The sequence below is a fragment of the Chaetodon auriga genome, chromosome 17, assembly GCF_051107435.1.
Source record: "Chaetodon auriga isolate fChaAug3 chromosome 17, fChaAug3.hap1, whole genome shotgun sequence".
NCBI classification, from domain to species: Eukaryota; Metazoa; Chordata; class Actinopteri; order Chaetodontiformes; family Chaetodontidae; genus Chaetodon; species Chaetodon auriga.
Window position 1 is genome coordinate 687988 of NC_135090.1, and position 15130 is coordinate 703117.

Sequence of the window (15130 nt, forward strand, 5' to 3'; positions counted from 1 at the left end):
TTTCAAAGTTTCTGTGGTGAGAGCTACAAGAAAAACTGGACCAAGCCGAAGAAAGAATTATCGAGGAGGTACGCAAGTACGACCACCTCTACAACTCCTCTTCGCGGCAGCAAGAGCCCCCCGAAACCATACAAAGACACAGCCGCACCCCCCTAGCGGCTTGGCGGTGAATTGCGGAGCAACGCGTTCCCTCGACGCAGAACTACGAATGCTCAGTGACGGCGTAGGGTGTACGCCGTAGGTATGGCGTCGCCGCGACGCCGAAGCCTAAACCAAGCTTAAGTGCCATGCCCACCACAACTAATCTCAAACAAGCAACACTCAGCACCTCAGCAATCACCCAAAGGAAAGTAAACTGCTTGGTTCTTGAGTTCATAATTGCAGATGTGCAGCCCTTTTCGTTAGTGGAGAATGCCCCATTCCACAAGATGATTGAAGGAATTAGTGGGGGTAGGACACCCATGTGCAGAAAAACATTGATGCTGCGCATTGAAATTGGATCTCAAAGTATGAGGGAGGCACTTATTGAAACTCTTCAGGATGTTCAAACCGTGTGCACAACAGCAGATATATGGACGGCTCATCATAGGAGTTTCATGGGAATCACGTGTCACTGGGAGGAGCTATACTTTTTTTGCCACCTCACCATCGATGTGCCGCGCATACTTTGAATCTTGTTGCCACAACTGATCTTGACAAAGTTGCCTCACAGAGTGTTTCTTGAAAATTATACAGAAGTGCAACGTCAAAATGTGCTGCAATCTGGAATAAGGCTCATTGCTCATCAGGCGCTGCCGATGGAATTGAGGAAATTGCTCAAATGAGATGTGTGGTACCTTCAGTGACTAGGTGGAGCTCAGAGTGTCATGCAATTGAGAAGTTAATGAGTCTCTCACAGAGTCAGCTCAATGGAATCTGTGACCAGCTGGAAGTGGTCAAACTGCATCCTCAAGAGACAATGTTTCTAAAAGACTATACAGCCATTCTGAAACCACTTGCCTACTCAATCAACCTGCTCCAGGGAGAAAAGAACTGTTGCTTTGGATACATAGTTCCCACCATTCTCAGCCTAAAAGCCAAGTTTGCTGAAAAGTTGACAAGTGCAAGTGCAGTTCTCAACCCACATCCTGTCAGCTGTTATAAAAGCCAATGACACTCGATTTGGGCAGGTGTTGGCCTCCCATGAGGCAAGGATGGCAGCTTCCACCATCCTAAAGTTTACGCTGTGGTGATTTGATGATGAAGAGCGGGAAGCCATGAAAAGAGCAGTGGTCCAAGAGACTCGTCTTCTTCATACAGAGCCTTCTGAGGATGCTAGCACCACTGGAAATGCCGCAGTCAGAGGTGATCCAGAAGATGATGACAACTTCTTCACTTTTGAGACAGCAGGGATGACAAGTTCATCAGAGGAGGAAGAGGTGCAGAGGTATCTCCAAGATCCAGACAAGTCATTGGCTTCATTGAACATGTATCCAATGATCAAAGCCCTCTTCTTAAAGTACAATACTACTCTGCAATCAAGTGCTCCCATCGAGCAGCTCTTCAGCCAGGGACCACTTATTTTCACTCCACACGGTAACAAAATGACAGATAAGCACTTTGTGCAGGCTCTCCTGCTGCGATACAACCGCCTTTACCAGAGTGTTGACATGTAGAGTAAGTGGGTCAAATATGTAGGTAGGTGACTCAAAACATATTGGTCTTATAGGTTCACAGGCATTCACAGGCAATGCATGTACACTGACAACCTCATTATTCTTGGCTGAGGTCTTTTGGGGTGCGTGGGGCACTCCTAAAGACCTTCTATGACTAAAGACATTCTATGACTCTGTTGTGGCCTCTGCCATTTTCTATGGTGTAATCTGCTGGGGGAGCAGCATCACTACAGCTGACAGGAAGAGGCTGGACAAACTTATCAAGAAGGCCAGCTCTGTCCTGGGATGCCCTCTGGAACTAGTGGAGGAGGTGGGGGGGAGGAGGATGACAGCCAAGCTGTCCTCCATGACAGACAATGACTCCCACCCCCTCCAAAACACACTCACTGCACTGAGGAGCTCCATCAGTGAGAGGATGCTACATCCAAAGTGTGTGAAAGAGCGGTATCGCAGGTCATTCCTCCCTGCAGCTGTCAGACTGTACAATAAAAACTACTCCAAGTAATCAGTGCAATAGTCTGGACGCTAAGCTGTGCAATAAAACATGTACAAAACAGTCTGTAAATACTATCTACAATTTCTTACAATTTTTTACGATTTCTTTCTTTTTATTTTTATTTAAAATCCTCACTCTTTTGTATTTGTGTCATTCTTAATGAAAGAACATTAATGTGAATATAGTCAGTTGTAATAATCTTGACATTTTTTATGGAATGTTTCATATCATCCACTTATGTTTTTATCCTGTAAAATCAAGAAACAGTTAAGGGAAAATGCAGGTTTTCTTCTGGTGCTTTTTATTTTAAAGTGATACGTTGCAACACCTATGCACTTAGTCGCTCAGTGAAAAAAAAATGTTAGATGTAACAGCAAATTCTGTAGAGAAATAGAATATTTTATGTTTTTCTATTTTCCCACTTTTAACAGCTGAGTAAATAAAGAAACTGAAAAGGGAAAATCGGGCAATTCTTCTCTTTTTTTTAACCAAGCAAAACATCTTTTGCATTAACATACCCATATAGTCTTTGTTCCTCTACAGCAAATTATAATATATTGCACTTCCAGGGAGACTTGGGCCTAACACATTTTGTCAGTTGGAAAAGAAGAATACACCAGAATAGGCCTGTTTAGTAAGCAGGATTTGATGGCTGCATTCCTACACTTATAAAATGCAATTCAATGTGGAAGTAATCCAAATATTCAGGATACGTTACTCAGATTGAGTAATGTAATGGAATGTGTTACAAATTAAATTTTTCAGCAAGTATTCTGTATTCTGTAATGGAATACATTTCAAAAGTATCCTTCCCAACACTGTTGAGAATAAAATAGTTTTGGAACCCAGTGCAGTGCAAACTTGATTTTTAACGGAGACATGAGATACACTCAGGTAGCTGTCCAAGAGGTGTTGTATAGATTAAACAGAATGCAGTACCATTCTCTACAACTACAATGCAACCTTCTAATACAGTTCATAGGTTCTCTGAATCTAAAGGCAGAATGATAGACTGCATCGTTGCGAATGGGTGAAAAGGTTGACTGGACAATTCACTTTCTATGGTTATGAAGAAAGCCTTGTTTCCATTTTTTTTTTTTTAAAAAAGGAAAAGGGAGTTTATCAGTTTATTATTATGAGTTATGTAAAGCACATCCTGTCATCCCGCCAGAAACCAAGGTTATTTCGAATAGGATACTTTTAAAATGGAGTCCCATTATTAGTAGTAATATTTATTTAAGTGGGACTGAAGCCTTAGACAAGTCAATAAAAAGTGGGGCACAATCCTGCTTATTGTCCAATGCACTAGCAATGTCACTGGAAACTTTGAATAATGCCGTCACAATATTATGCCCCAGTCTAAAACCTGATTGAGAAGGTTTCAAAACTGAGTGCTGAGATAAAAATGTTCGCACCTGGTTGTTTACCAGCTTCCCCAACACTTAAGCTAGACATAAAAGTTTGAAATTGGTTGAATATTATTCAGCTCATTTTACTGAGCCCTGTTATGCAAAAGTGGGACATATGATGCCTTCCACAAGTAAGAGATGCTTTCTGTTTCCACAGACAGATTAGAAATATAAGGTAAGCATTCAACTAAAAAAAAAAAAAAATCAAGCTACTGATAATAACAGCCTTGGTTTTAACTAACCCATTTGCTTGTTATGGCGAATTGCCATTAACAGTATTATTAACAATATATTTTACCAGTAAAGATGTTAATGTGATTGGCAATTACATATGAGCACACAAGAGATTGACATAGCATATTTTAATAAATATGTATTTATTATTCATTGGTATTTATTTAGTGTACTTGAGTGTGTAATTATTGAGACTGGTGTGTATTTCCGGTAATGGTTTTTTGTAGTTATTTATTGTATATGTATAATGTGTAGATATCTGTGTTGCTCTGAGTAAATGGTATGAGGCAGCCAATTAGATGAGCAGACACCCTTATAGAAGGGGCAGTCTATGCACAATGAAAGGGTTCTTCTTGAGGTGGTTGCTGAGGGTGTTGCCATTGTTGGGCAGAATTGTTGTACTTTGTAAGATTGAAAATTAAAGTTAAGACGGAAACCTCACTGTTCTGCTTATTTGCCTCCTTGACTCCTTGGCCAGTATAACAACACTTCAAAATAAAATTTTTCAATGAAAAGATCTGAGTGCCAAGTTTGTTTGCCCAGCAAGGTGCACTAAGATTAGAGCCAGAGGGAGGAGATCTGGTATTTCCAAATATATAACCTGAAGAAATAAAGTGTGCCTCAAATGCATTATATATACTCTTTCCAGTTGAGACAGTGGTAGAACCTAGAACAATGTCACTGAGTATGGATGGAGAATTTGCCAAAACTTGGCTGGGTTTTCTTTTCTTTCAGAAAGTGTAGACTATTGCTGTTGACAGAAATTGTTGATGATTTAGTTATACATACCCTGTGCCAGGCAGCATCCCTTCAATGAGACATATCCACATTTTCTGAACAGACCTAAGGATTGTTCCACTGAAAACTGCTGCTGGCTGCTGCTAGAAACCAGGCTGATCACAGCACTGAGACTGAACCAAAATAGTTAAGGTACCATGAAATGATAAGAATGAGCTAAAAGAGGGCTGCAGAAATACTTAGGTATTAACTGGATCAGGTTTTTCTGCTTTCTAGGCTTCACGTCCCAGATCATGATTGGTCAAGTGAAGTGTAATTTGAAACCTGAGACTCCAAAGAGTAACTGGAGGCAAGCTAGTTCCCTCCTGCATAAGTTTACAGAGGCTGTAACTGGGAAAACACTGACAACAAGCAAAAGACAAGCACATGGCATGCCATTTTCTCTGGATTATTGTCTTGTTATGGACTACGTATCTTCACTGAAGTGGATCATGTGGTCCATTGTTGATGTTTCCAGACCATTTTCGTCGGACTATTATGGATCTGTGGATCATGGAGGGATGTAATGGATGACTTGGGTCAATTTCAGAACAATCCCAGTGTTCTAGTCATGAAATTCTGCACTTTTTCTCTCCAAACACACCTTTGCCAAAAAAGTTCTTTTTCAACTTCATCAGTCCACAGGACTTGTTTCCAAAATGCATTAGGTATGTTTAGATGTTCCTTTGCAAACTTCTGAGGCTGAGTTTTGAGGTAAGGATCCAAGAAAGGTTTTCTTCTGATGACTCTTCCAAGTCTGCTAAATCTTCTAGGTTTCAAAAACATACGAGAGTTCCAAACTCTTAGGCTGTCCAAACATTTGGATGGTGCTACTTTTAATTTGAACCAGGGGTGCCCAAACTCTTGTGCATATATACACACACATACACACACACACACACATATATATATATATATATGATGAGAGCATATGTATACATACATATACACACACATACATATACACACACGTGTGTGTGTGTGTGTATATATATATATATATATATATGTATATATGTATATGTGTGTGTGTGTATATATGTGTGTGTGTGTACATATATACACATATACATGTATATACACACACACACATATATATGTGTGTATATGTATATATACATATGCTCTCATCTGTGAAGAGAATGGGGCACCAGTGGTGGACCTGCCAATTCTGGTGTTCTCCGGTGAATGCCAATCAAGCTGCATGGTGCAGGCCTGTGAGGATAGGTCCCATGAGAGGATGTGAGGCCCTCATGCCACCCTCATGGAGTCTGTTGCTGACAATCTGGTCAGAAAAATGCACACCAGTAACCTGCTGGAGGTCATTTTGTAGGGCTCTGGCAGTGCTCCTCCTGTTCCTCCTCGCACACAGGAGCAGATACCAGTCCTGCTGCTGGGTTGATGCCCCTCTACAGCCCTGGCCATTTCTCCTTGTGTAACAGCTGGTCTCCTGTTATCCCCTCTATGCTCTTGAGACTGTGCTGGGAGACACAACAAACCTTCTTGTGACCGCACATATGGATGTGCCATCCTGGAGGAGCTGGACTACCTGTGCAACCTGACTGGGCTGCAGGTTACGCCCCATGCTACCAGTAGTGACAAGGACACTAACAGAACACAAAAATACCAAAGGAGGATCAGTCAGGAAGGAGAGAGCAATTGTCAGGTGTAATTCAGTCACTATCACTTGTGCTTCCTAAATGGATAGATTGATATCCCTGAGGTTTAACTAACTAACTCTTGTTTGAGCAGTGTATATAGGCTTATATATGCTGCTATGTAAATGTCAGATTTCTATTATTAGCCTCCAAGACCAAAGGAGGCCAGTTTGATGAAGGGAAAATTGTGCTAAGGTTATTTACAGCAGCTAAGAGCAGGACTCTGACTCTAGGGAAGATGTGAAGGGGAGCCATGAACTAGGACAACAGCGAGAGAAGGTCGGTCATCACCAGTATGGAAAATCAGTATGGAATCAAACCAGAGGACATTTCTCCAAAAAGTAAGATCTTTTCCCCTTGTGCAGTTGCGAACCATAGTCAGGCATATCCGTTGGTGGTTTGGAGCTGTGTCTTCTTCCTTGCTGAGCAGGCTTTCAGGTTATGTTGATTGAGGACGAATTTTACTGTGGACATAGGTACTTTTGTACCTGTTTCCTCCAGAATCTTCACAAAGTCCTTTGCTGTTGTTCCAGGATTGATTTGGACTTTTAGTGTCAATGTACATTCATCTCTGAGACAAATACGTCTCCTACCTGAGGATGTGGTCTATGTGGTCCCATGGTGTTTACACTATGTTTGTACAGATGAATGGTGAACCTTCAGGCATTTGGAAATTGCTCCTATTGATATATCAGACTTGTGGAGGTTCAAAAGATGTTTTTTTTCTGAGGTCTGATTTCTTTTGATTTTCCCATGATGTCAAAGAAAGAGGGACTTGAAGGTTTAAAGATAGGCTTTCAAATACATGTATAGGTACACCTCTAATTGACTCACAAGATATCAATTAGCCCATCAGAAGCTTCTAAAGCCATGACATCATTTTCTGGAGACCTACACACACAGACACACCTTTTCCAGTCTCTCAGCCACACTGTCCTCTCCCTTCTCCAGACGAGCCTGGAGCTGTTTCTCCTCGTCCAGAAGTCTAAGACGGCGTGTATCTGCCTTCAACACTGCCTGCACCGCTGGTGTGTCATCAGCTATAACCTCTAACAGAAACACAACAACACAACAGACTCAGTGGGTGGTAACAGCATCAACAGAAAAATGGAGAGCAGATTCTGACAGGTCACTTACCCTGCTCACACAGAAGAACATCAATGTTGGGGGGTATACTGAGAGCTCTATTGGCAATGTGTTTCAGTAATGTGGTCTTTCCTTTGCTGAAATATGAGAAAGACAAGAGGACACTGAATCAGTATTACCAATTTGCAGGTGAACATCTAGCAAGACAATGGCTACATTATCACCTGCCTACTGGTCATACCACAAGGAAACCTGCAGTGAGCCACTGCAGCAGTATTAAGAAACCAGGGACCTCCCCAAAATGGTCATGAAAACATTATGTTACTTTTTTCATGACTACTTATAAACCATCTTGTTACACCTCAAATCCTACTGTACTTAATACTTTGAATGTATGGATCCAATTCAAGTTACTACAAATTTATATCATCTGCATTAGGACCTATCAGCAACAATCATCTATTCCCTACCTCACCCTTTGGTTCTACTTTTTCTAAGTGGAAAGATTTAGATCTTCAGGGGAAAAAAAAAGACTTATTTCACAATGAGTTATTTTCCTACTTTGATGATCTTAATCAAAAATACAATTTATCTTGCTCCATTATGTTTAGGTTTTTCAAGAATGTTATGTTTTTTTTTTTTTAGAAAAACAATTTCCCTCAATTCCGTCTTACCAACCTCAACTTGCTTGGGAAGATATGTTAAACTCTGCTAAGAATTTCTCCCAATGTCATTTTTATATGAGAGCCTCTTAAGTTTAGAAAATCTTTCAACAAAAAACAAATCACACTGGAAGAAAGAACTAGATGTTGAGGTAAGATGTCTGCCTGCAATGTGCTAGCCTAGTACTTTTAACGTTTTACATAGAACTAATTTCCTTACATCCAAGCCAGCTGAGATTTACTAGGACTTAGATGCACTGTGTGACCATCGCTCTCACTGACCCGAAGATCATCCCATATCATTTGGTCATGCTATGCAATTCAAAATTATTGGTCTTTGGTTTTCAACACTCATTCAGAGGTCTTAGGGCCCCCACAAATTAGTGTGTGGACTTGCCATTTGTTCCTATTATTGACTATAAAATATTGCATTCACAACTGTTTTGGCTTGCTGAAGGATTCTGTTGGCCTGGAAATCTCCCTCATCACTATTGCATTGTGGGTCGTTCGAAGATATAACATATCGTTGCTGCCCGATGAAAAACACGTATGTCCAAAAAGTATTTTTTTCAGGAGAGGAAAAAACAGATTTTCTCAAAAAGTAACTTACAAAATATACATAAAACGCTGTAAATACACACATTTAGTGCCATAAATGAACAATCTGTCTTTACACAGTCACCACTGAACTGTTTACTACTTGAAGTGGACTTACATGGATTGTCGTGAAGTGGACATTTTTTTTAACGAGTTCCCGCAATGCGCTGTTAGTCAAGAGCCTCGAATCACCTGTTCATGTCCCACTAAACGATCAATAACAAGTTGCCCTACGTGTGTATATATCACACCATATCATGTTGAACTAATCAAAGATTTGTCTATTATTTCACACGTTAATCAGCAGAATCCACAGGTCAAAAGGTAATATAATTATCCGACACTGACAGAAATCAGAGTTTATCGTCTATGCTCAGCTCAAAACTTATTTTACCAAAACAATAATTTTGGACTCCTTGCATAATTTTTTTTTTTTTTTTTCCAGAAAACTGCACTGTACTACTGTAATTACTACAAGAACCTCCCTTTTGGCAATAATGTGTCCACAGGTTACTGAGATGAAAGTAACTGTACAGCTTTCCTCCAAAACAGATCAATTTGTCTACATTTTATCAAACTTACCAGTAGTCTCTAGTCAACAGCATAACTGATGCTATCTGAGATAATCCACTCGTGCAGGTTTTAAAAACAATGTTACTGATTTAACAACAGGCTTTCTTTACCGTTGCGAATGTTACTAGACAATGATGAGCAAATAATGTAAAAGTGGCTTTATATAAAAAGAATTTTAAAAAAAAACTGAAAATTGGCATGTGCATATGTATTCACCCCCTTTGCTATGAAGCCCCTAAAGTTCTGGTGCAACCAATTACCTTCAGAAGTCACATAAGTAGTGAAATGAAGTCCACCTGTGTGCAATCTAAGTGTCACATGATCTGTCCGTATAAACACACCTTTTCTGAAAGGCCGTAGAGGCTGCAACACCACTAAGCAAGGAGCAAATATCCAAATCTTTGATGATCCCCTGGAGCACCATCAAATCCATCATCTTCAAATGGAAAGAACATGGTACCACAACAAACCTGCCAAGTGAGGACCACCCACCAAACCTTACAGACCGAGCAAGGAGGGCATTAATCAGAGAGGCAGCACAGAGACCAAAGGTAACCCTGAAGGAGTTGCAGAGTTCCACGGCAGAGAGTGGAGTATGTGTCCATAGAACCACAATAAGCCTTACACTTCATAGAGTTGGGCTTAAGGAGGCACGTTTAGAGTTTGCCAAAAGGCATGTGGGCAACTATCCAAATGTATGGAGGAAGGTGCTCTGGTCAGATGAGACTAAAATTGAACCTTTCGGCCACCAAGGAAAACGCTATGTCTGGCACCAACCCAACACATCCCATCACCCCAAGGACACCAGTTTTTCAGCAGCAGGGACTGGGAAACTAGTCCGAGTCAAGGGAACGGACGGAGGTTCACCTTCCAGCAGGACAATGACCCGAAGCTGAACTCATGATTTTAAGACCAGTTGACAAATTGCAAGAATTTACATTTTGCACTGTTGGATCTTAAGAAGATCTAAGTAGAGCTTCAAAATGCAAAAAAAAGAAATGGGAGTGAGACAAAAAAAAATTTGAGTAAGAAATTTATCGCAAACAAGTATTAAAATGTGGATTCAGTGTCATTTTCTGTCAGGTATCCACACTGTCATGACCTCCCGATGGCAAAGGCAAAAAAAGCTTTCTCTATTTGAACGCGGTCGGATTGTTGAGCTGCACAAGCAAGGCCTCTCGCAGCGTGCCATTGCTGCTGAGGTTGGACGCAGTAAGACAGTCATTTCAAACTTCTTAAAAGATCCTGAGGGTTATGGAACAAAAAAGTCAAGTGAAAGACCCAAAAAAATTTCACCAGCCCTGAGTCGGAGGATCCAATTGGCTGTCCGTCAAGACACGGGACAATCCTCGGCCCAAATTAAGCTTGCCACTGGTGCCAACTGCAGTCCCATAACCAGCAGACGGCATCTGCGAGAGAAAGGTTTTAAGAACAAAAAACGCCTTCAAAGGCCTCATCTCCTTCAACAGCACAAAATTGCCCGTTTGGAGTTTGCACGAGAGCACCAAACATGGGACATTGAAAGGTGGAAGAAAGCTTTATTCTCTGATGAGAAAAAATTTAACCTTGACTGTCCTGATGGCTTCCAATGTTACTGGCATGACAAGGAGATCCGACCTGAGATGTTTTCTACACCGCACAGTGGAGGGGGCGCCATCATGATCTGGGGGGCTTTTTCCTTCAATGGAACAATGGAGCTTGATGTTGTGCAGAGGCGTCAAACAACAGCTGGCTATGTGGAGATGTTGCACGGGGCATCCATCATGACTGAAGGCCATCGTCTGTGTGGTAATGACTGGGTTTTTCAACAGGACAACGCTGCAGTTCACAATGCCCGCCTGACAAAGGACTTCTTCCAGAGAAATAACATGTCTCTTTTGGACCATCCTGCGTGTTCCCCTGATCTAAATCCAATCGAGAACATTCGCGGTTGGATGGCAAGGGAAGTTTACAAAAATGGACACCATTTCCAGACAGTGGATGCCCTCAGTGAAGTCATCTTCACCACTTGGAGCAACATTCCCACTAGCCTCCTGGAAACACTAGCATCAAGCATGCCGAAACGAATTTTTGAGGTGATTAACAACAATGGTGCAGCAACTCATTACTGAGTCCTTTTTTCAAAATTTTATTTTTATTTTAGGTTGTTTTTTTTTTTTGAGATATGGTCTTAAACTTTTGAATAGCCTATTTCAGTTTAATACTTGTTTGCATTTTGAAGCTCTACTTAGAACTTTCTTAAGATCCAACAGTGCAAAATGTAAATTCTTGCAAATTTTCAACTGGTCTTAAAATTTTGATCAGGAGTGTACTGCTAAAGTGGGCGGCTAGGTGGCGCAGCAGGTCGTGCGCGTGCCTCACAGCAAGAAGGTTGCTGGTCCGAACCCTGGGTTGGGCAGGGCCTTTCTGTGTGAAGTTTGCATGTTCTTCCCGTGCATGCGTGGGTTCTCTCCGGGCACTCCGGCTTCCTCCCACAGACCAAAAACATGCTCGTTAGGTTAATTGGTCTCTAAATTGTCCGTAGGTGTGAGTGTGTGAGTTGTCTGTCTGTGTGTCTGTGTATGTAGCCCTGCGATCGGCTGGCGACCGGTTCAGGGTGTACCCCGCCTCTCGCCCATTGCTAGCTGGGATAGGCTCCAGCCCCCTGCAACCCCGAAATGGGATGCGCGGGTAAAGAAGATGAATGAATGAATGAATGTACTGCTAAAGCAACCCTTGAGTGGATTAAGGGGAAACATTTAAATGTGTTGGAATGGCCTAGTCAAAGTCAAGACCTCAATCCAATTGAGAATCTGTAGTCAGACCTGAAGACTGCTGTTCACAAGCAAAAACCATCCAAAATGAAGGAGCTAAAAATCCCAGTAGCAAGATGTGGCAAGCTCATAGAGACTTATCCAAAGTGACTTGCAGCTGTAATTGCCGCAAAAGGTGGCTCTACAATACTGACTTTAGGGGGGTGAATAGTTATGCACGCTGAAGTTTTCTGTTATTTTGTCCTATTTGCTATTTGCTTCACACAAAAAAAATAATAAATAATTCACGTCTTCAAAGTTGCAGGCATGTTCTGTAAATGAAATGATGCAAGCCACTGTATATACAATGATGCTTCCACTTCTGAACTTCACTGTAGGTATGGTATTTTTAGGGTCATATGCAGAGACATTTCTCCTCCAAACATGGCACGTCATATTGTTGCCAAAAAGTTGACCAGAGTACATTCTCACAATAATCTAAACGCTTCTCCCAATGTTGTATAACAAACTTCAAATGAGCTTTGATATTCATATCAATTTCTCTGATATCAAGAAATCCCACCAGTGGCTATAAAAGGCTGGACTGAAGGACAGCCCAGAGGCTCTGATCATACCAGCACAGCATGGGGGTGGCTGTGACTCAGGAGGTAGAGTATCCACCAATCAGGATGTCAGTGGTTCAATCCTTAAACATTGGGCTGGGATAGTGTATAGGAACATCTGTAACTGAATACAGATTGTCCCCAAGTCCCCAAGTCCAAAAGGGAGACACTGTCTAAGATCCTGTGAGATCCTATGGGAAGCTGGCTAACAAATATTACAGTGGATGAAAAGGAATAGAAGGGTGGTCAATGTAGCAACCCCAAGCAATAGCAACATCAGGGAGAAAATTCATGAGAAAATAGAGAAATACCATGAGGTCAAAGAAGAATTCAGCTGTGGAAGGCACAATCCACAATAGCCAGTGACAGTGGTAACAGGAGCACTAGTGGTTGTGACCCCAAAACTGGTGGGTGGTGATGGTACATCTGAGGTCTCTGTTCAGATGAGTACAGTCCATGTGCTTAACCATATGTGCTGCTGTCTTAACTATGATGCTCATGGGCCATTTGTTTCTTTTCACCTGGTTGTCTTTCCTCGTTAGAGATAGATTGTGTTCTTCATTTTAGCATTTCCTATGACTCCGTAGGGCAGCAAGGTACTCTTTCCTTCAGAGATGCCAAAAGGTGTTGGCGAGACTTTGCACTTGGCCTCCACTGCTTGCCATAGAGATCCTTCTCATCAAATCCACCTTGGGGAGGAGGAAGTACACTGATTTTCTTTGTGAGAAGTGTTGCTGTTGTCAGGATAAGTGGGGAGTCTGAATTTGTGGATACAGGAGCAAACAGGCCAGCATTCCTAGTCAGTCCTCACTGATTCTATCTGTGGCTCACTGCAAGTCCCCACAAAATCTGAGCCACAATCTGAACTTATCGGTTTGACTGGTCCTCTCATAAAAAAACGTCGCAAGACATTTATAAAGCTCCAAGAGACTACAGACTGGACAACTTCAAAATGTATAGTCCTTCATGAATGAAAAAAGCATCGCCCATTATTTGTTGCTTGCTAGCCCTTGAGTCAGGCGTGCAATGACCATCCATGGTCCAAAGGCGACCAAACCTACAAATGTGAAAGGTGGGTCAGTGCTGAGGTGGTCAACAGGTGGATCAGACATTTTCTGAGTCTCTTGGTTCATCAGTCATCAGTATATGATATGTCATTGCTGGGAACCTCCGATAATCCAGCAGCAGATGTTCGCAGTGTTCTGGAGGGCAAATAGTGAATAGGGGATTTAGCAATGTAGCTTGGTCCTGGACTATTTACAGTTTTGGATGCAAGGAGGCCTTATAGACCATGTTACAGAAAGCTAGTGCAGAGCAGCTATAACTGGATAATGTGCTTTCTCCTCTTGGTTCTGTTCAATAGCAGAGCTGCAGAATTTTAAACAAGCTTAAGTCTCTGTGTTTTTTTTCTGTGTGGCCAGTAAATAATGCATTACAGTAAATGAGTTGGCTTGAAATAATGGCATGCATCACTTTTTCAGCATCTTTTTCATTTATAAATGGTCATACTTTACGTTTCTAAGGTGCAAAATTGAAGTTCTGTTAAGTTGTAATGTCATATTTATTCCAAGGAGTGAATTTTCCCAAACAACTAAACGGTATTTCTCTTTTTACTTTAGGGTCAACTAATATGATGGAGCCTATGGGTATATTCAATCCAGGAAAGTTTTTTGGTCCACTGTCTTTGGTTCGGACCAAAATACAATGTTTCTTTTTTGGTTTGGTGCAGTTCCTTTTCACATTGCAATTTTCGCAAGAGTCCCAGAATTTGTCAACAAACCCACATCATACAGTTACAAATGTATTCAGAAGTTTTGGAGCTAATCAAAACAATATTTCTCATAATGCCTGTGTAATGCCCGCAGCAACAGGAGCCTGTTGCGTCCAAAATGGCATACAGTTTTAGAACCGGGTCGGACCGAGCGCGGTTGCTTTCACATATCAAGCGAACCGCACCAGGGTTCGTTTGGAAGTGCACCGACACCACCTCTCCGGCTAGGTCTCGGTCCGGCTGTTTGGTCAGCACCAGAGTTCAATGGTTTGTATTCACACCAGCCCAAAAGGTCTGCATCAGCGATTTTTTTTGGTTTGGTTCAGACCAAACAAGGCAGGTGTGAATACGCCCTACAGTTGCAGGATCATTTGGTTCAGCACAGACATACAGTTTAGTGTCACCAGGGTAAGCAGAGCTGTCATGCTTCTCAGATACATGATCTCAAGGACTGACATAAAACTTTCTCCTTTCGATGCATGTATGACAAACCAACTTTTCAAGGTTTATCATGGTCAACTGTATCAAACACTGCACTTAGGTCTAAGAGGACTAGAAAGGTCCATGTTGAAACCCGTATCTTTCAGCCCCTTTGCCAGGCCTTCTGTAGCTACCCTCAAACAGCTACACTGTTGGTCAATATTTCATGAAGCCGCAGGTTGGATCACTGTGTGGGTCACTGCGGAGGACACTGCAGAAGGACAGACCATGGTGTTCAACCCTCGAGTTGAATAGCACCCTTACTTGTCCAGGTTTCTAAAGATCCCTAAGTGAGGACGGTATCAGCACTCTTCATTTGGTTGAAAGGGTGGAGCCACTTCAGAGTGTTCATTTTTGCTTGCTTCCTGAATAGGAGT

General features: G+C 41.8%; 1 protein-coding gene across 2 annotated transcripts in view; it reads right to left on the reverse strand.

The window, feature by feature from the left end:
• The window catches only part of abcf1 (ATP-binding cassette, sub-family F (GCN20), member 1), a 47004-nt gene that overhangs the window by 14674 nt on the left and 17200 nt on the right, over positions 1-15130 (reverse strand). For both annotated transcript variants that reach the window (XM_076753695.1, XM_076753696.1), the window contains 2 exons: positions 7367-7452; positions 7139-7278 (listed from right to left, as the gene is read on the reverse strand). In XM_076753695.1, the coding sequence (XP_076609810.1) occupies positions 7139-7278; positions 7367-7452 (226 nt within the window). The remainder of the gene's footprint in view (positions 1-7138; positions 7279-7366; positions 7453-15130) is intronic.